Genomic DNA, 20,773 nt, shown 5'->3' on the forward strand with positions numbered 1-20,773 from the left:
GTAGAGCAGGCTGGGATATTAGAACAAATATCCCGCCGCCTTCACTATATAGTTCCACAGTTTAATTTGAACCGGCAAATGCAGCATTAACTCATATTGTTTCAACAATAAATATTAGAATCCGATGAACAACTACTTACATATGTAATCGTTTTAACCCTAAAAAGCGCAACAATCGAGTTATTACGTGCTTCTCGCGGAAGGATAAAGTGAGTCCGCATGCGACGCTCCCTTCTGTCAAAGTGATCACGTGTGGCTGTAATTAGGGAAGTTTCCAACCTAATGTCACTTTTCGCGGTTTAAACTGTCATTTTACAAAAATATTTTTGTAACATATCAGTCCATAAGACACAGATATTATGTTTACAATGTAAATCAATATACTTTGCAGTACATTCATTGGCTTCTTTATACAATGTCCTCAAATCAATCCTAAATTATACCAACGATGTTAATTGCATGGACCATAGACTGAAATGTGGTTTACGTTGTTGCCATTGACGCACATATCCAGTTAGATGCATCCAAAATATTTATCTGAAATAAATTCTAGGTTAGGACTCTACAGGGTTTGGATTAGATCTGAACCAATTAGTTAAATAATCAATTAGTCAATCCACAGAAAATGAAACATTGTGACAGAAATTCACTGGTTCCAATTGCCGTTTGTCTTTGACATTAACCTTCATGCCAGTACTGAACACCTGAGTGGAAATGTGACTTCATCACATTTATGTGGTGTTAAAATAAAGTTAGCCTAAATTCAGAAATATTAGGCCTGTATGACACAAGAGATTTACACCAGTAGCCATCCTGGTCATTTCTCAGTGACATGACATGTTGGAGGTACAGTAGTTGGAGATTTTATAAAGTAGCCTACCGTAGGTGCAGTTCAGCAGATTCAAATGGAGTTACCTGGAACATCGCAGATTAAATGATCTGATCCCATCCCATGTGAGGCTAATATGGAATCTGGTACATATACTGGTTCTCCTCATAGACGAACACTCATCTCGTAGCAATGTAACCCCTACAGATTAATGACTGGCAAAATTAATCAGTTCATCAAGTTCACTCAACCATCCCAAGTATAATTTGAAAGCGTCTCAGGCTCTCATTAATCTGTTATAAAAGATTTGACTGGCAAAGCAAATCCAGAACCAACCCCAGTTTTTACATTGTAAACAAATGTGCAAAAGATAGGCTATTAGACCATTTATGAACATCTCCACTCTGGACTGCTGCTTACCAAAGTTCACCCTTCATTTGACAGGCTATCAATATGGACAAAACTATTGGTAGGTCTGGTGTCAGTGAGAGACGTTATCGTGATGAGTGGTGTTATCAAGCCTACCTCCGGTCAGAGAAACCCACAGTGACTGCGTCCTTTTACATACATTTACAGTATAGTTCCTTGTTTTGTATTTTAGTGTTTTCCTGTACCACTTCTTGCCAGCAGATGGCAGCACTGTACTTTTGTCTTTGTAGCCCCAGAATGCCACACTGCCTGGTCAACTTTAACCTTCAACTGATAAGTATGCACCTTGTACACACAAAAGTTAATATAGGGTGTGTTGCATAACCAGTGGCACATAGACAAAATCAGGACAGAGGTATCACTGGAAAAAACCCACTTCAATCCATAACATTAACATTGTTTAGTTTACAGTACCACAATAGACCAGTATTCATCATAATAAAAAGCTTCATTACTGCATTTATCTTCCTAAAATTGGAGGTCTTTATTACATGAATGTACATGGCGACTTTATAAAATCACACAAATCTCAGAGACATTTCAGGCATACGCCAGCAAGAGATTTAAACGATTTCTGTTTTACAATGTTGACATTTGAGAGAAAGGCACTTTCACATTATAAAACAATCTGTTGTATTTTACACTAATATGAAACGTTGACATGATGAATTAATTAACATCCATACATGTAAACCAAAGAGGCACTGTAGGTAGTCCTACAACTGCAAGTAACTTTCAATCAGGTCATACGAATAACTCGACAGACAGTGATATTATTGCCATAAAATGCTTTTTTTTTTGCATCCCTCAGATAGTACATGCAAATATTAAAAATGATTTCATGTCTTGGGATGTGCTCCTACATAAAATTAAAATAAAAGACTCTCAAGTTACCTTTAAATACATAGTTTAAATTAATATGCATATAAACATAGAATATATTTATAAATCACATAGGTTTATAGGAATGTCAAAATTGAATGATTTAATTGCTTAAGACAACTTTTTATGATTTGGTGAAGACTTGGACAAAACACCCACCCATACCAGAATGACTCATAATTCAAAGCAATCTAAAAGTATTTTTGTATAAGAAAAAATTATCTATTTAAAATACTCCTGGAGAGGTGGGTGTTATATTTAACACTCCTTATAAATCCTTCTGCAGAGAGGTGTAGTACTCAACCAACACCTTCCAGGCCTTGGGGGCCATGAAACCGTCTGGAGGGTTGTCTCCACTTCGAGCCAACTTCCTCATCTTGGTTCCAGAGATGAATTCAAACTCCGCATGTCTGAAAAAGTGAGGAATGAGGAAAGGGCAGTATGGAGAGAGTGGGCAGGACAGAATCATATGATTAGGCCATAATTATATCTGCACAGAAATACCAAAAGGTGGATATAAATCCACAACACTCAGCCTCATAATTTAGGGAGTTGTCTTGAGATGTATATTACAATCTGCTTGTAGTGCCAACAAGATAAGATGCAGGGTCACAGGTGGTTCACATAACCATGAAATTCATGTTTTGACTTGAATAATTTGGGCCTACAAATGTTTTGGCTTAAAAAGATTTGGGCCTACAAATGTGTGCAGAAGGATGTAATGTAATGTCTGAAAAAATGTGGTGAGCACTAATGATTTACTGCACTTTGTCCTTCGCATTTGCTCTAGTTTCCCTGCGATTGGGTTCACAACAGGACACCAATGTCAGTAGAGTCCAGGTTTTATATTAAAGAAACATGTAATAGACAACAGGACATGTAAGAAAAACCTGCATACTGTATTTCTTCTTTTTTCTTGACTTACCGCTCTGGGTCGAAAAAGTCCATAGCCATCTTTGTCTTGTTGTAGGCAGCGACCCTGAAAGGGATGATCTCCACAGAGGTGAGCCCCGGGGCCATGGTGAGGACCTTGCCTCCGTGGGTGGGTTCATACAGGTCCTGCTTAGTCTCTGGGTGAGGAATGCCTGCAGGGTCCCTGCCAACAATGTAGAAGTTTGCTCCGGCGACCATTCTGGCTCTACAGTGCCACTGAACCTGATAACACATCGGAACACATGAAGGTTAATATTTAATCACACATAGATATCATGGGTAAATGTTTGAACGGTATAATGCCAGACTGATCGTAACCTCTGACTGAACAATAAGCCACCACTACTTCTCACCTCTGTGGGCCCAGCGTACATCATAGGTGAGGGGAAGATGGCAACAACGGTGCTGGCTGGGTCCAGGATGCCCTCCTCCAGGACAGCAGCATGCTGCTTCATACGCCAGTCCAGAGGCACATCGTCATCTTTGGTCCAGCCGCCCAGTGGGTGCAGTAGGAGGACTGGATTCTTGTAGCCTCGCTTCAGCAGACGGCGTTTGGTGTCCTGCATCAGCAGGGCGTGACCATTGTGGACCGGATTACGCAGCTGGAATGCGAATACAGCATCTAAGGAGGACAACATGGATGACCACAAAATAAAGTTCACATCACAGTATTTGTAGTAATAGCAGCAGTATTACAGTATAATAGCAGCAGTACTGTACAGTGCAGCTGTTGTGCTTCATGATCTGTACAGTCCAAAATATGTGAAGAATATTGTGCATTTTAATAGCTGTCACAGCAGACATGCTCATACTGCCTTTTACATAACTCAGGACTGTTTCATAAATTTGGTTGTTATTTGTGTGAAAGGATAAGTCTGATCCCACGAAAGACCAAAACAAAAAAAATAATTGATCTCACTACCTAAGTATTTTCTGTGTAGCAAAATATTATATCAATATTATACCGCATTCTTCTATGTCATAGAGCTCCATTGTTAAAAACTCCCAACTATTAAAAATTCATCAATGTGAGCAGACATGAGCAGTATATATTTCTGAACCGTTTAAAAACGTAGTTCTTCAGTAGGAATTAAGAAACTTGGATGTGAGAGCTACAGACAAAATATTGAGAGACCGACAAATGGATTGGTGGTTTTGGTCTTTTGATGGGGTTTAGAATAAAAATAAGAAAATCAATAATAAGAAAACAGACTATTTTCAGCCTAATTTGTTAAGTTCACATGAAAAACATGCTTGCACCAATAACAAAACTCAGGATTGGACCACAGAGCAGCAAAAAATACAGAAAACTAAAATTAAGAAAATACATACTGTACTGTGGTGCAGATAAATACATGGCACAATGTTGAACTCAGCAATCACATCAAAGTGAGCGGGTGAGAGTGAAAACAGGTGATCATATTTCATAGTTTTTTTAGAAAGACATATGTCTCCACAGATCACAAAAATCACCATGCAGCTATAAATTTACCATTTTACTTTTTTATCTGGTCCTTTGTCAAGTGCGTCTGAAAGACAAATGGTGCACTGCTAAATACATTGCTTTCATGTTTACGTTTTTTCATTTTTTCACTAGGTGCAATGGATATTTTATTTATGGAATTGTGTTAATCATAAGTAGCTACTTACAGCACATGGCATGCCCTTGTGTGTGTTCCCTAATTGTTACTGTTTTTATTTATCCTCATTTATCCTTTATTTAACCAGAAAGGTCCCATTGAGATACAATAGCTCTTCTGCCATGGAGTCAGGTCAAGATTGACAGCAAAACAGTACAAAAAGTACAGACAGGGACAGATAACATCACAAAAACAAAGAGCATACGAAAACATTCCAACAGACATAGACAACATACGGAAATCAGCTCATTCCAAGCTTGTGAGGCGAGAAATGAAAAGGCAGATTTACTTAGTTCTGTTCGGAGGGTCAAGACCATGAGGAGAATTTCCTCTGATGATCTAGTGTTATAGTTACTGGATTAAAAAGTCAGTAAACTGGATATGTACTGCTGTAATTTTCCTGGTAAAGCTTTTGCAATAAAAATTTACATATGGGTTTTTCTCCATAAACGCAGTGAAGTCCACAGAACCATTTCATAAAGATGTGTACGGAAACGTGCACCAGATTTAAATGTAAAAGGCCATTGCCACTTTTAAAGATGGTGCCACAGTATAAATAATGGTATAATCTGCGTAAAGGTGTACTTTGCTGGATTTAATCCTCCACATGAAGATTATTTATATAAACAGAAAATAAAATTGGTCCCAATATAGATTCTTGAGGAACAACCTGTCTTTGCTGTTATAGGAGCAGAGTTATAATTGTCTATGGACACACTAAGTGTGATTAAGTAATTTCAACTTTCTAACCTGCTTTCATGTCTTTGAACTTCTGCTTGAGCTCCTGTGGAGTAAGGCGGTACTGGTCAAGTCCATCGTTCCATTTGATTCGCTCAAGGACCTCCAGGTCACCACCTACCAGCCAGTCACCTCCCTCCATAACCATCTGCACAAGGTGATAAACAGAGAATTACTTTTTTTGTGGACTCAAATATTTACATGTAGGATTAATATTGAGGTAAAATGATTGCCATTGAACTAAGTTTATTCTGGGGCTTGATTTATGTTTTGTTTGCCACAAAATAACAAAGTTCCATACTGACACAGCGGAAGTTAATAATCATGTAGGTACCGGTATCTTACTGTCTGCAGTGCAATCATGTTGCATACATTGAAATTATAAATGTGTGTGTTGAAGACATTTGATGAATGCCTTATCACCTTAATGTAAGGGTGCTGTGCACAAGTGGTGCCCCACTGTCTGGCACAGCGTTCCTCCTTGCGGTGTTGGTAGAACTCTGGGTTCCTGAGAATAGCCACACGGGAACCCTGGTACTCCAGAGCTACAGCTGCACAGCCGTCCAGCTCCTGCTTGGTCTCGGTGCTAACAGGCAGGACGATGGGCACAGACAAGTTGATGGCCCCGCCTGAGACAAAGGAGGATCCAGTGATTTCAACCAGTAAACCAAAGCAAATATCATTTCAGAAATGTTAAAATAAATAAATTGCATAACAATTAAAACATGATATGCACAATCAAATGTTATTGTCACTTACGAGCGGCTAGGTTAATGCTAACCTGCTGTACGTGTCCTGGCAGGTTATAAGAAGAGTAAATGACTAACCAACCGTCTCTTACCATCCAGCAGGTTGCCAAAGTGTATGACCTGGAGGAACTCTCTCTCTCTCATGAAGCCCTTCAGAGGGCTAGCCCAGCCTTCCGATAAGACCTGCACCCACTGTAGATCCAACTGTGCACAAAGAATAATTACTCATGATAAACAGCACAAAAAACATTTAACTTATGGATTTAACTGCACTGATGGTATCCAGTGTATTGTAAATATCAATACTTTCACCAACAAGTCTGTAATTACACTATGAATGAAAGAATCACTGAATTGTGGAAGTAAGAATGCTGGATGCTAGAGTTTCACTTGTCACCATATGAGAGCCTTATTGGGCTGCGTTTGAATGAGACATTGCTGCTGCTGGATTATTTATAATCAATATATTAACTTCCTCACTAAACCATACCAAGGTGGTCTGAGAAAACATGTTGCATATACAACCAAGGATGAATAATAGACTGAAGATGGAAGGGTAATTTTTTTTTCCTTCTTATTTTAAACACACAAATAAAGAGTGAAACAGAGCAAATAGAGCAGACCATTACAGGGTCCAAACAGTGGGGAATGTTTATGAGCTCATCATAAGCAGCTTTCTGCCAAGTCCAGTATTGACCCCCTTGTCCATTTGCTGTGTGACAAAAAAAGAAAAGGTAGCCTCTATACTGGAGCGGTGGGTTACCTTGGTGATGCTGATGGTGGGAAGTGTGTTTGCGTCAGCCACAGTAAGATTCAACTTGTTCTCCATAACAAAGAGTTCATTCACCTCCTCCATGATCTCACCTGGTACAATATTCTATATACAAGGAGAAAAGAGGAATCATTATATTATAATTGGAAAAGGTTGGTCATGTAGGACTTCAACTAATGATTAATCAATAATATTCTATAGTATAAAAGGGTAAAAAAGTGCAAAATGGCCTTCATCATTTTAAGAAAAGCAGCAAATCTTTACATTTGAGAGGCTGGAATTACTTAAGGCATTTAGTACATAATTGTAGATTTTAAAGTTTTTAAGTTGTTAATATTTTGGCTATATTTTCTATATTTTTCCTTCAAACTTTCATTAGTGAACATGAGTTTATATTAGGTCTAAATGGCCCAGGAGATTGACTGTCAAATGTTCATTATACATTTTAAAATATTTATTCTACTAAAGAATATTTTTATCAATGTTGAGATTGAAGCCAGAATGAAAAAAATAATAAATTGTGCACTTTGTTATATTTCTAAAACCTGCTGCATTATATCCAATATTAATTAGTTTTGTTGTCCTTCACAGTCCTGTTGGTTTTCTATCTTACCAGGTGGCTTTCTGCATTTACCTGTTGTTTGAAATTATTTAGTCACTATTAAAACCTAGAAATAAACCAGCAGCTGGCTGCTTGTCAGAACTGTTCAGGTAGTGAACCAAACACAGTCCAGTCAACAATACAGATACTGTATGTAGAAATTACTCAACTTGATAATAACATGCTGTGACACTTAATTGCTTGAATCTCTCAACAGCCACTGGCAAATATATTTTAATATATAGTATGTATGTATCCATGACAGAGAGGGACATGATTCCTGAGAGAGATCTGTATATTACTGCATCTACATTCCCATCTACAGGAGGCCAACTTAAGAAAATATTTGTACAAACTGGTCCTGTTAACATAGCATTGTTTTAATTAAAAGTAAGTCACCTCTGCCTCAGTGACAGGGCAGTAGAAAACATTTAGGCTACTCAGTAACTTTATCAGCAACTTTTCCTTCAGTGAAGCTTGAGCCTTGGCAGCAGAAGCAATGTTACACTTTGTTTCTATGAAGGTATTTATTGGTTTTGTTCCCAAGAGCAGTATTTTGCTGTCAGGGTTACACTTGTCTTTCCAGTTTGACTTTTGTAATGTAGATTGCTAGCCTGGTTGACACCAGACTCTTCTCAGTTGTAATTGAGAGTGGGTCTGGGAAAGGTTCATTGACAGTTCATTTCCAAAGGGACCAACGGACGCCGCTCAAATGCCACTGGGCGCATTGGATAGTCCTTCAACCAATCACACCAACGATCCAGGGGACGCTGCGATTCATCCAGCCACTCTTATCATCACATTTAAGAGCGAGACAAAATACCTCAAGGACAGGGAAGCGGCAGAAAGTGATTAAATCCTGAGAAGTCAGGAGGTAGAAAAATAATGAAGGAAATGAAAAGGTATAGACCACACAAAACAATGTTGAATTTGTCTGGACATATGTTGTTCCCTGTTTTCTTGTTGTTGTTTTTTTTTTGTGTGGTGCAAGGGTGGCTCTGTGAGAGCACCCTAAATTTCGTTTCACAGTGCAATGACAATAAAGGCTATTCTATTCTATTCTATTCTCTAAAGCAATATGATGCTGAATTTGTGTATTCTAGTTTAAACAGTTAAAGTTAAGAACTGCGTTTAATTTAATTAAGGACAAAAGTTATGGATACCCCCAGAAAATTTATATTGAATCTCTTTTCTGTTAAATCAAATTAGTAGGCTATATTCTTTATATATATATATATATATATATACTTTTTTCTTAATTTATAATTTAATTTAGTTTATGTTGAGTTTTTCATGGATTGAAGGATAAGACAAAATTCAAAAGTGGAGGTCGGCTAACTCTAGCTGGCAGATATGGACGTGTTAGGTGACAATGCAAGTGAATGTTTATTTGTGTTAGATACATACACAGTTAGGGATGTGTATGTGTGGTTTTGTGTTTGTGTGTTATGTGTATGTATAATTGTTTTGCTAGGGAGCGCTCCGATGCAGTCTGGGTATTAGATAATAATAATAATAATAATAATAATAATAATAATAATAATAATAATAATAATAAATTGAATTTATATAGCGCTTTTCACAAACTCAAAGTCGCTTAAATAAACAGGAAGATAACAATTACTGTTTGCTCTTTGAATATACAGGGATACTGTCTCATAAGGAGGGATAGAAATGCATTGCAGTGGAGGAGTTGCATTTTTTATTCAGGATCACATACCAATTAAAATTAGAAATGATTTAATGCCAACGGAGGTGGAGGCACTATGGCTGCAAATACAAATGCCACATTTGTTGTTATAGACCACCAAGTGTGAATCGTGAATATCTAGATAAAATATGTGAAATGCTAGAACATAGGTGTGATGGTTATGAAATCTATTTTATGGGAGATCTGAATATAGATTGGAATACATTAGGTTGTTCAATTAAAAAAAGGCTTCAGAATGTTACAGATTTATGTGGTTTGTCACAGGTAATTAACAAACCAACTAGAATATTTACTAAGAGTGACGGCACAATTACTTCCACATGTATTGATCATATTTTCACTAATGCAGTTGAGCTATGCTCAAAGGCATTATCTATACCGACTGGCTGTAGTGATCATAATTTAATTGCAGTTGTTAGAAGAGCAAAAGTGCAGAAGCCTGAACCTAAAGTAATACAAAAGAGATCATACAAATGGTTTGATCGGGACAGATTTAGAAATGATGTAAAAGAGATATGTTGGTCAGATGTATTACTGAAACAAATCCTCATTAAGCACTGAAAAATGTTGTTGATATTTTTATGCCTATAGTGGAAAAGCATGCTCCAGTGAAGAAGTTTACAGTCAGAAGTGTCAGTACACCATGGTTAGATAAGGAGTTAAAGGAATATATGGTGGAATGCGATTTAGCAAAATTAACAGCAATAAGATCTGGTTATCAATTAGACTGGCAAATCTATCATAAACTAAGAAACTTTCTAACTAATTTAAATAGAAAGAAAAAGAAAATGTATTATAAAGCCAGGATTAATGATATTAAAAATGATAGTAAAAACTTATGAAATATGCTGAACAGCTTAATGGGAAAGAGCACCAAACAAACTCAATCTTTTTTGGACATTTCCTCACCAAACCAGCGAGGTTGCAAACCACCTTAATAATTATTTTATATATAAAATAAATGATTTAAGAAATAATATGACAAAAATAGAGAATGAGATATCTTATTTATTAATAAAAGAGAAAATCATGAGAGAAAAAATTGTAATTTCAAATTTGGGCAAGTAAATATTAACAAAGTAGAAAATATGTTGAAAACTTGTAAAGATAAACCGGCAGGTGTGGACGGCCTTGACGGTAAACTACTTAAATTGGTTGCAGACTTAATTGCCCCTGTTATCTGTCATATTATAAACCAAAGTTTAAGTGAATGTCTATCAAGAATAGAAAATTGCTAAAATAATTCCATTGCCTAAAAATGTATGGTTACCTTTCTCAGGGTCAAATAGTCGTCCTATAAGTTTATTGCCTGTGTTGAGTAAAATTATGGACAGTATAGTATGTGAGCAGATTATAGAATATTTTTCTTTGAATTATTTAATCACTGATTGTCAACATGCATATAGAAAGGGATACTCGGGGGCGCGCTTGAGCATGAGTGGTGAGTAGACGTGTCTCCGACAGCTCCCGCAGAAATCTATCAAATTTATACATTTTGGACCTCGTAACCGTTCAAACTCCATTGGAAACACACACTAAGTGACTTAACTACCTTATGAGTGGATGAATGCCTCCCAAACCGGCCAAGCAACAAAGTGAGAAAACCACAACACGAGGCGATTCGAACTCCTCGGCTAGCGTTAGCGCAGACATAGGTGCTAATGCTAACAACATGGACGCGCTGGCAAATGCAGTTACTGCTGTGCAAGCCTCTATCGACTCGTTTCGGGAGGAGAACCGGGCGTCTATTGCCTCTCTACATTCGATCCTGAGTGTGTATGGCCAACGAATTACTGATGTGGAGGACGGGCTGAATGAGTTCGACAAGAGACTGAGCAGCGTGGAAGCTTCCCATACTTCACTGGCTAAAGAGAACAATGCTTTGAGGGAGAAGTTGGTGTACTTGGAAAACTACACTAGACGGCAGAATATAAGCATTGTGGGGATATCAGAAAATGCGGAGGGCCCACGACCAACAGAATTTATCACCAAACTACTCATCGATGTGCTTGGGGAAGACAGTTTTGAGAAGCTGCCGTCAGTGGATAGAGCCCACAGAAGTTTGGCCCCAAAACCAGCTGATGGCGACAATAAACCGCGGCCATTCATTGTTAAGCTACATCACTTTCAAACTAAAGAGTTGATCCTACGCCTCGCCAGACAGAAGGGCCCGCTCTCCTTCAACGGATCAAGATTTCACATCTTCCCTGACTACAGCCCGGATGTCAACAAACGACGCACAGCCTTCTCCGAGTCTAAAAAGAAGCCGCAAAGATCCAGTTCGGCCTCTACTACCCAGCCACTCTGCAGTTCACACACAACGGGAAACGTATGAAGTTCACCGACCCTGCGGGGGCGCTGGCCTACATCAATAACAATGTAATCGATGATAACGGACGCCCCGCCTCACACGCTGCGGAGAATGGTGATTGAGGTTGATGATTGGGCCAATGACGTCAGTAATCATTTAAAAGAGACGGTGGTATCATTTGATATGGCTATTCTGTCCTATTTTCTGACAGTATTTTCTATTTTTATAGTATTATTTTGTTAGCATTGTTCATAGTGGCAGTGGACGTTTTGTGTATGAAGGTGTGTATACACATCATACGTAACACTATATATGCACGCCCTCCTAAATGCTTTTTTTTTTGGTTTTCTTTATGATTAACACCGGTCTCCCTACAGTGACTTTCTGCAATCTATGGATATCTTATGGATGTCACAGGTCACTTAATATACTGTTGGAGGGTTCATCAATGGTTGAAAAAAGTATCCATCATTGTGGGTAGCATGCAAATGCTACCCGCTTCTGGGGGGGATAGCCTTCTTAAGGCTTGTTTATGTGTTATATGTAGTAGTTTTTATGTGGCATTTGTTCTATATACAGTTTGTGCACCTATCTGGCTTTTTTATCATCTAAATGGGGTAGACGCAGGTATTTTTAAATTGAGTGGCTCTAATGACACAGAGTAATTCACATCTTGTCCAAGGTAAAGATGACATGAAAATTATAAGCTGAAATGTGAAGGGTCTGAATCAGGCAATCAAGAGAAAAAGGGTTCTCTCTCACTTACGATATATTGGGGTTGGTATTGCTTTCCTACAGGAAACCCACCTTTCAAAATCGAGACCAGTCTAAAATTCACAAAGAATGGGTGGGGCAAATGTTTCATTCACAATTTAACTGTAAAGGTAGAGGAGTAGCTATACATATTAATAAAAAGATTCCTTTCATTGTATCAGACACTATCTTGGATCCAAATGGCAGATATGTGATGGTTGTGGGAGAGCTGTTTAAACTTCGCTTAGTATTGGTCAATATTTATGGCCCAAACTTGGATGATGATAGTTTTTTTAAAAAGATGCTAAACTCCATCCCTAATCTGGATAGTTATCACTTGATTATGGCTTGGGATTACAACCTGGTGATGGACTCTGTCTGGGATCGCTCTTCTCAGTCTGTACCAAGACCGTCTAAATCTGTGCAAACAATCCAGTCGTTCATAGATATACATAAACTTATAGACCCATGGAGATTTAAACATCCAACTAAGAGGGAGTATTCGTATTACTCTAATGTACACAAGTCATTTTCCAGGATAGATTTTTTTTTGGTTGACCCCTATTTGCTTAATGCTATTACAGATTGTAAATATGATTCAATCATTATTTCTGATCACGCCCCAGTTAGTGTTAAGGTAACTCTTCCGACTCAGAGGACAAAACGGACATGGCAGCTTGACACACTCCTACTGGCTGATTCAGACTTTGTGAAGTTCATTACAGAACAAATAGATTTCTTTCTGCAGGTAAATAGGACTGATGGCGTCTCAGCCTCAACCCTCTGGGAGACACTTAAAGCGTATCTCAGGGGACAGATTATTTCTCGCTCTGCTTATATTAGGAAGATGAAGTATAAGAATATTGAGGAGCTATCTTAAGAAATTAAGGCTCTGGAAAGGCTCATATCTGGTTCTCCGACCCCTGATTTGATTAGGAGGAGAGTAGGCTTACAAACTGAAATTGATCTCTAAACTACCACCCAAGTGGAGAGACTCATCTTTAAGTCCCGTAGTAGATTCTATGAAGAGGGGGAGAAACCTTCCAAAGTATTAGCTAGTCAACTCCGCCAAAAAGCGGCGTATTATTTCGCAAATTGTGCTACCTGACAGCTCCTCAACGGAGGACCATCAGGCTATTAACAACTGCTTTAAAGAGTTCTATTCTAAATTATATTCTTCAGATTCAACACCTGATCACAATCAATTTGACGCTTTTTTTTCTAATCTGAACATTCCTACTATTGACCCTGACTCTAAAGAACGATTGGAACCAAATTTGACACTGGAAGAAATCAACAACGCAATAATGTCCCTTCAGAGTGGAAAAGACCCTGGCCCGGACGGGTTTTCAATTGATTTTTATAAAAAATTTAAAGATAAACTTGCCCCTCTTCTTCTCTCAGTCTATGCAGAAGCACTGGAGAATAACATTCTTCCGCCTACACTTCGCCAGGTGTCTATTACACTGTTATTAAAGAAGAATAAGGACCCTCGTGATTGCTCATCTTATAGACCAATCAGCTTGACAAACTGTGACGGCAAAGTGTTTAAAAGGCCATTGCACTCCGGCTTGAGACAGTTCTTCCTCATGTCATTTCGGAGGATCAGACTGGGTTTGTCCAGGGCAGACAATCCTATTTTAACCTGAGACGATTGTTTAATATCATCTATACTGAATCTAGCACTCCATTCCCAGAAGCAGTAATATTGCTTGATGCCGAAAAGGCGTTTGATCGGGTTGAGTGGGGTTATCTTTTTCATACTCTTGGCAGGTTTGGTTTTGGCCCTAACTTCACTCACCTTATCAAGCTCATTTACACTGATCCAACTGCCTCAGTTTATACCAACGGTATTTCGTCTGAGTATTTTCCTCTTCACAGAGGGACAAAACAAGGAGACCCAGTGAGTCCGTTACTTTTCGTTTTAGCTATAGAGCCACTTGCCATAGTTCTTCGATGCAATGATAGTATACAAGGTATCTCACGTGGTGGCCTAACACACACTGTCTCGCTTTATGCAGACGACTTGTTACCATGTCACCAAACCCATCACAACTACCCCTGAAATCCTTAAAATCTTATAGGAATTTGGTAGCATATCTGGGTATATTTTGCCACTATCTCTTATTGGGAGAACAAATTCTGTAAAGATGAACATTGTACCAAAGTTTCTATATTTGTTTCAGGCACTGCCTGTTTATATACCACAGTCTTTTTTCAAGGCATTTAATCAAATGATTTCCTCCTATATACGGAACAATAAATCAGGCCGCAATGTTAACATAAAGAAATGGTCAAGACGACAAAGATGTAGGTGGGCTTTCACTTCCAAATTTGCGCACGTATTATTGGGCTGCGAATTTTAATCTCTCTGTGGTTAAAAGATTGGAATGATAGGATCCCTGCATGGCTCCAGATTGAAAAGGTTAAAAGCAGCCCACACTCCCTCCCTGCTTTACTTTGCGCATCTCTACCATCACTAGTTAATAATATTAAGGATAATATAATTGTAACTCAATCACTACGCATCATAAATCAGTTCAAAAGGTTTCTGGGTATTCAGAGTATTTCTATTCACTCACCAATAATACACAATCATCTTTTTCACCCATCCCTAATGGACAATGGCTTCAAAATTTGGTATGACAAGGGCATTCATAGTATTGAGGACCTGTATGTTAATGATACTTTTGCTAGCTTTGAACAACTATCCAGAAAATTCGGTCTGACAAATCTTTTTCAAATCTTTTCCGATACTTGCAAATTAGGGATTTTACTCATAAAAAGTTTGCTAATTTTCCTACACTCCCCTCTCCTTCTTGTTTGGATTCCCTATTATGGGTCAATATGCTGACTAAGAGAAGAATATCATTTATTTATTCCCATATCATGGATAGCTGCAACCTCTCTATTTCACATATTCGAGAACAATGGGAAAATGACTTGGGGGCGCAGCTGTCTGATGAGGAATGGGATATGGCTCTTACTAGAGTCCATTCTTCTTCCATATGTTCCAGACATTCTTTAATACAGTTAAAAGTGTTACACAGGTTGCACTTCTCAAAAGCCAAATTAGCAAGAATATTTCCGAACGCAGACCCATTATGCGATAGATGTAAACAGACGCCAGCTACTTCCTATCATATGTTCTGGTCTTGTCCGAAACTTGTTCCTTTCTGGTCATCCTTTTTTAAAGTCATCTTTAATGCTTATGCTTATAACATCTCACCCTCTCCCTTGGTTGCTATTTTCGGTTGGTTTTCTGATACAACGGGATCTGTTCCCCCTGTTCCTATACAGAGGGTCATTGCCTTTTCCTCCTTATTAGCTAGACACTTGATTTTATTTAAATGGAAGGCTGCTACTCCTCCATCACACCACCACTGGATTAGGGACATTATGCAGAATGTTAAGCTGGAAAAAAAAATCAGATGTACCCTCAACGGTACCATCAACAGATTCTACAAAACCTGGGACCCTCTGATAACTTATGTGAACAATTTACCTGGTCTGGAACTGGGACTATGAATGTTTAAACCTGCCCTTGGTTGATCCTGTCATAAGGAATGTTGGGTGCACTTGTTTTTTTTAAATCTCCTGTCCGTCTGTTGTCTGTGACAAGTCTGTCAGGTTGATTTTAGGTTTGGGCTGTCTTTGTCTTGTTGGGATTGTTTTTCTATGATTATTTGTAAGATAGAGAATATGATTGTTTCATGTTATAACTGGAAATGTACAAATAAAGTATTTAAAAAAAGAAAAGAAAGGGATACTCAACAGCTACAGCTCTAACTCATATGATTGATGACTGGATGAGAGATATTGAGCAAAAGAAACTAGTAGGTGCTATTATGCTTGAATGTTATTGTTTATCTCAGTCAGCAATGTTATGGATGAAGAGTTATTTGACAAATAGACAACAACAAGTCTTTTTTAATGGTAGCTACTCTGATGTTGGAGCGATGAGCTCTGGAGTTCCCCAGGGGAGTTGTCTTGGGCCGCTGTTATACACTATTTTCACAAATGATTTATCACTTGTTTTAAATTAAGGTCAGTATATTGATCTATGCAGATGATTCAACTATTTATATGTCTTCATCTACATTTCATGAGTTAAACACCCAAGCACAAGGACTGCAATCAGTGGTTGAATGGATAAAGAAAAATAAGCTAGTTCTGAATGCAGGAGCTAATGAGGATCCTAAATAAACAAACGTCTATAAAAAGGCTGCCATTGCCCCCAAATGCCAAATTTGCAGCGCCCCGATAAATATATCTTTTCAACATGTAAACCTACATCTGTGTCAAATGTGTTACTTTTATCATTTTGCTTAACTGCCCCACTATATTCTACAGCACTTTTTTTTTTTTTAGACCTAATGACTTTTTATTGTGATATCATATGTTATATGATACATTGTGTGCATATGCTGTAGTTAATTTCTTTTAGCAGAATTTTTTTTTTTTGCTGCTGCTGCTTTAATGACTTACTATTCCCTCTGTGATCAATAGCATCATCTGCTCTGAGCAACCAAACACTGTCTAATGGTCACCCTGATTCCGGTCTGGTTAGATGTTACAACCCCCTCCTCTTTCATGTGAAAGTCTTCATAGCTGGACTGAAAAATCCATGGCTGACAAAGAACAATAAAAAAAACATCCTCTTCAAGTTTACTGAACCTGCTTTGTGGCATAAGCTGCTTGTTTAAAAAAAGATATAGTATTGTGTGTACTGGCAGACTAACATTTGACATTTATGTCACCCACGTAGTAGCCTCCTCATCACACCAGTTGAAACCTGTGTGCTTTAACATAAAACACACAACTTTGTCTTGTACACAGAAAAAAAGTCTATCATACACCATACAGAAATGTAAACGTACACTGATAAAGGCCTGTGTGAGATACAATATGTATAGTACAGTGGGTCATGTAACACCCACCTGCTCCTTGAGCAGCTCCAACACCTGCTGGAGGCACTCGTTGACTGAGAGTTCTCCAGTTTTCAACACAAGATCTGGCGCATCCGGACACTCATATTCTGAGTCAATCCCAGTGAAACCTGGCAACAAATGTGAAACCATACAAAGAAATGTCATTGAAACCCAATTAGCATTGATATTCCATTTTTACTTGAATGAGGTAAGTGTTGATGACTTGGCATTATCAACCAGAGAGAGACAGCATATAAGACATTGGGAGAAAGTTTGCTGAGGTAAGCATTGTCCCACAGACCTTTGATCTCTCCAGCACGAGCCTTCTTGTAAAGTCCTTTTACATCCCTGCTCTCACACACCTCAAGGGAAGCGTGGATGAACACCTCGAAAAATGGTAGCCCGGCACTTGCATGGATCTTCCTCGCCTCATCACGATCCTGTGGAAGAAAATAGTACATATATTTCATTTGAATACAGTTTAAAGGTTTGATGTGTATTCCACACTGCTGGTACTTTTGATTTTGGATAAAACATTCTTTCATCAAACCCTTTATTAGATGTTTTCAGCTATTTAAATATAACATATGCATATACCTTTAACTGTTAATGTTTTCTAACCTTGCCGAAAGGAGAGATGAAACTGGTGATGCACACCAGCCCAGCGTCGGCAAACAATTTGGCAACCTCAGCAATACGACGGATGTTCTCCTCGCGGTCTACTGCAGAAAAGCCCAGGTTCTTGTTCAGGCCGTGGCGAATATTGTCTCCGTCTAGTGAGTAGCAAGGAATAGCGTGGGACACGAGGAACTCCTCTAGGGCAAAACTGATGGTAGTCTTCCCGGCACCTGATAGACCTAGACCAAAAATATGATAAGACAAGACATACAAGCATGACAGCACTGTTTTTAAAACAGTCAATATCAGATTAACCCTTAGTATTCCTATGTAGCAGAGAAAGAAGCCACCTCATGACCAGTAGATGGATATCATATAAGACTGTAATGACTCACCGGTGAGCCAGATGGTACAGCCTCTGAAGCCTCCCCTGGTGCCCACGACCTGCCCTCTCTTGCTCCGGCTGACATGGTGGGCCTGGAACACCACATTGGTCGACCTGTTAAGATCCTGAAATAGAAGAACACATGCTCAGACAGAGGCAATCTAAAATATTCCTGGGGGAGTTACTTACAGTAGCTTGATATAAAACAAATAAGCAAGGACCACTGGTTGCAGTAAGCCATCTTCCCTTATTTAAGTAATAAAATCTGTATTGGAATCAGAAAAGGATTTATTGCCAAGTAAGTAACACAGTACAAGGAATTTGCCTTGGTGGTTGGTGCATACATAAACAATCATATCAAACATTAATATGAAATAAACAATAAATACAGAAACAAATATATACAAAATAGCTGTTTTAACATAAGAAAAAAAGAGGCTGTTAATCTTAAAATGTAAAGACGTAGGCCTGACTCCGTTTGACTTAACAAGACTTGTCATATCATGCAAACTAACATGACATGGCACTTTACATAGTGATTAGTACTCAGTTTAGCATAGCATGACTAGTTTTACTTGCACTGTCCAAAGTGACTATGTGGACCAGGCTGTGGATAAATGGGGCTGTGTTGACTTCTAGAGGGGAATGGTAGAGGAGGGAGGCATACGACTGACTGGACAATGTGTCCAGTGTGCTGCCTGCAGCACAGCGATGATGTGGCAGTGCTCATGCCCACACGCTCGCCCTCTGGACCCACTTTACCCTCTTCCCTACATCCATCCCATTGCTTCACTTTTTGCTACACTCTCCTCCTCCTCCATTTACTCATTATCCCCAAGGCTTACAGTATAACCTTTCTACAAACAGTTCAGTCTACATCTACCAATCTGCATGTACAAAGCCCTTTTTTCATATACAAACACAGCCATGACTGTAAAAAAATCAAATACCTTGACACATCACACAAGTTGTTTTTCAATCAAGGAGGTGGGGAAGATCACCACATTAAGTTTTATTTTAATTGTTAGCTTCCTAGTGGAGTGGATCTTTAAATTTGCTGGGCTTATGGATAAACAATCTGGGCATTGCTGATATTAAAAAATAGAAATCACACCATAACAAACTAAATTTACAGTACAGTTGTTTGGTAACAAACGTGTGACATTCAATACTGCGGATGTATTGAAGAATGTAAATGTATAATATTGTCATCAAGTGGCATTAATGTACCTTGAGCAGCATTTAAAAGTAATTTGCAGCTCCTACTCAGAGCTAATAAGCAGTCCAAACATACTTGCTCTATTGATGAACATAATCTTCCCCATAGGACAAATAGCCTCCAGTTTGTGTATACACACAGCCGTAGACAGTAGCACTATTCTTCCACAAGCATATCAGCTTACTTCTTCTTTCTCAGGCAGTGATCTGAAATTTCTCAACTGAAGGCATACGTACAATAATGAGAAAATAGTGGGCATTTTATCAAAGTAATAATTACACTTTGGGTAACTTAACAAAGATCACAGGTGATTTTAAAGCTGCAACTAATGATTATTTTTTATTGTCAACTGGTCTGTCATTTTCTCAATTAATTATTTTGTATTTGTCATACAATCAAGACAATTGTGAAAAATGGTAGAGTCATCTTGTCTACAATGGTGCGGGTGTATCTACAAAATGCAGCTTTATGGGACAAAAGCTGTCATAATGGAAAAAGACACAAAACAGGTTTGTGCATATGTACATTACAGTGAATTATACACATTTCTCGTTATTCTCACGTAAGTCATTCCCATGACTCCACATGTTCTCCAAGTTAGCAGCATTCCTGTGCATCATACTGCCGTTTCACATTGGCCTCTTTCTCCCCTTCACTGTTATGAATGGGCCGAATTGACATGGATACGTTCCTAAAACAACCGGCCTATTCAGAGTCAAGGCAAGTCTGTAACCATCACACCTGGTAGGCTAAGTTACAGTAAAGAGGCTCAGAAGTGAACAAGGCGTAGCAGAAAAGAATATTTTTAAGCAACAATGGAGGGTTACCGGTAAGACTTTTAAGGAAAAAGTAATCAACTGACACTGCATCGGAGTATCGTCAAAGAGAACATATAGCCTATAGCGCATGGCAGCGTGTTATTACTGCATATTAAAAGATTAATTTGACACATAGCCTTTTGCTTGGGAGGAGTTTTACGTCTCGGACGCTGGCTGGCTCGCGAACACTTGGCTGAACTTTTTTATAAACATTTCAGGGCTAATCAGATGACAGCTTGAATTTTCAGACGTCTCCGTTATGTACACATTTACTTACCGTACGAAGCTTTTTCACTCCGGACATATTGCACGAGTGTAAGACCGCCGACGGACTGCTGAACACCGGGGCTGCCTGGGACCGCTTCACACACAGCCTGGATGAGGGAGTCGAGTTGTAAACTCCGAAAATTTGGTAATCGAGGAAGACGAGGGGAGTTTAAAAGGGACTTCCAAG

At 38.6% G+C, this 20,773-nt stretch overlaps 1 protein-coding gene across 1 annotated transcript; it reads right to left on the reverse strand.

Moving 5' to 3' along the window:
- Window positions 1–1,713: 1,713 nt before the first annotated feature.
- On the reverse strand, window positions 1,714–20,773 carry LOC120547674 (bifunctional 3'-phosphoadenosine 5'-phosphosulfate synthase 2-like). The gene is made up of 12 exons (XM_039783209.1): window positions 20,597–20,773; window positions 18,293–18,407; window positions 17,901–18,136; window positions 17,581–17,719; window positions 17,289–17,407; window positions 6,964–7,077; window positions 6,293–6,404; window positions 5,875–6,080; window positions 5,464–5,599; window positions 3,427–3,695; window positions 3,066–3,295; window positions 1,714–2,550 (listed from the first exon to the last, which is right to left on the reverse strand). The coding sequence occupies exons 1-12, from the start codon at window positions 20,621–20,623 to the stop codon at window positions 2,409–2,411; spliced, it is 1,845 nt and encodes a 614-aa protein (XP_039639143.1). The 5' UTR covers window positions 20,624–20,773; the 3' UTR covers window positions 1,714–2,408.

The sequence above is a fragment of the Perca fluviatilis genome, chromosome 19, assembly GCF_010015445.1.
Source record: "Perca fluviatilis chromosome 19, GENO_Pfluv_1.0, whole genome shotgun sequence".
Lineage (NCBI taxonomy): Eukaryota > Metazoa > Chordata > Actinopteri > Perciformes > Percidae > Perca > Perca fluviatilis.

Coding starts and splice junctions, on each gene's coding strand:
- LOC120547674 (XM_039783209.1), bottom strand. CDS start 20,623: ATGTCCGGAGTGAAAAAGCTTCGTACG. Junction 5,600..5,874: donor CACAGCACCCTTACATTAAG/GTGATAAGGCAT, acceptor CACCTTGTGCAG/ATGGTTATGGAGGGAGGTGA. Junction 3,696..5,463: donor GTTCAAAGACATGAAAGCAG/GTTAGAAAGTTG, acceptor TGTCCTCCTTAG/ATGCTGTATTCGCATTCCAG.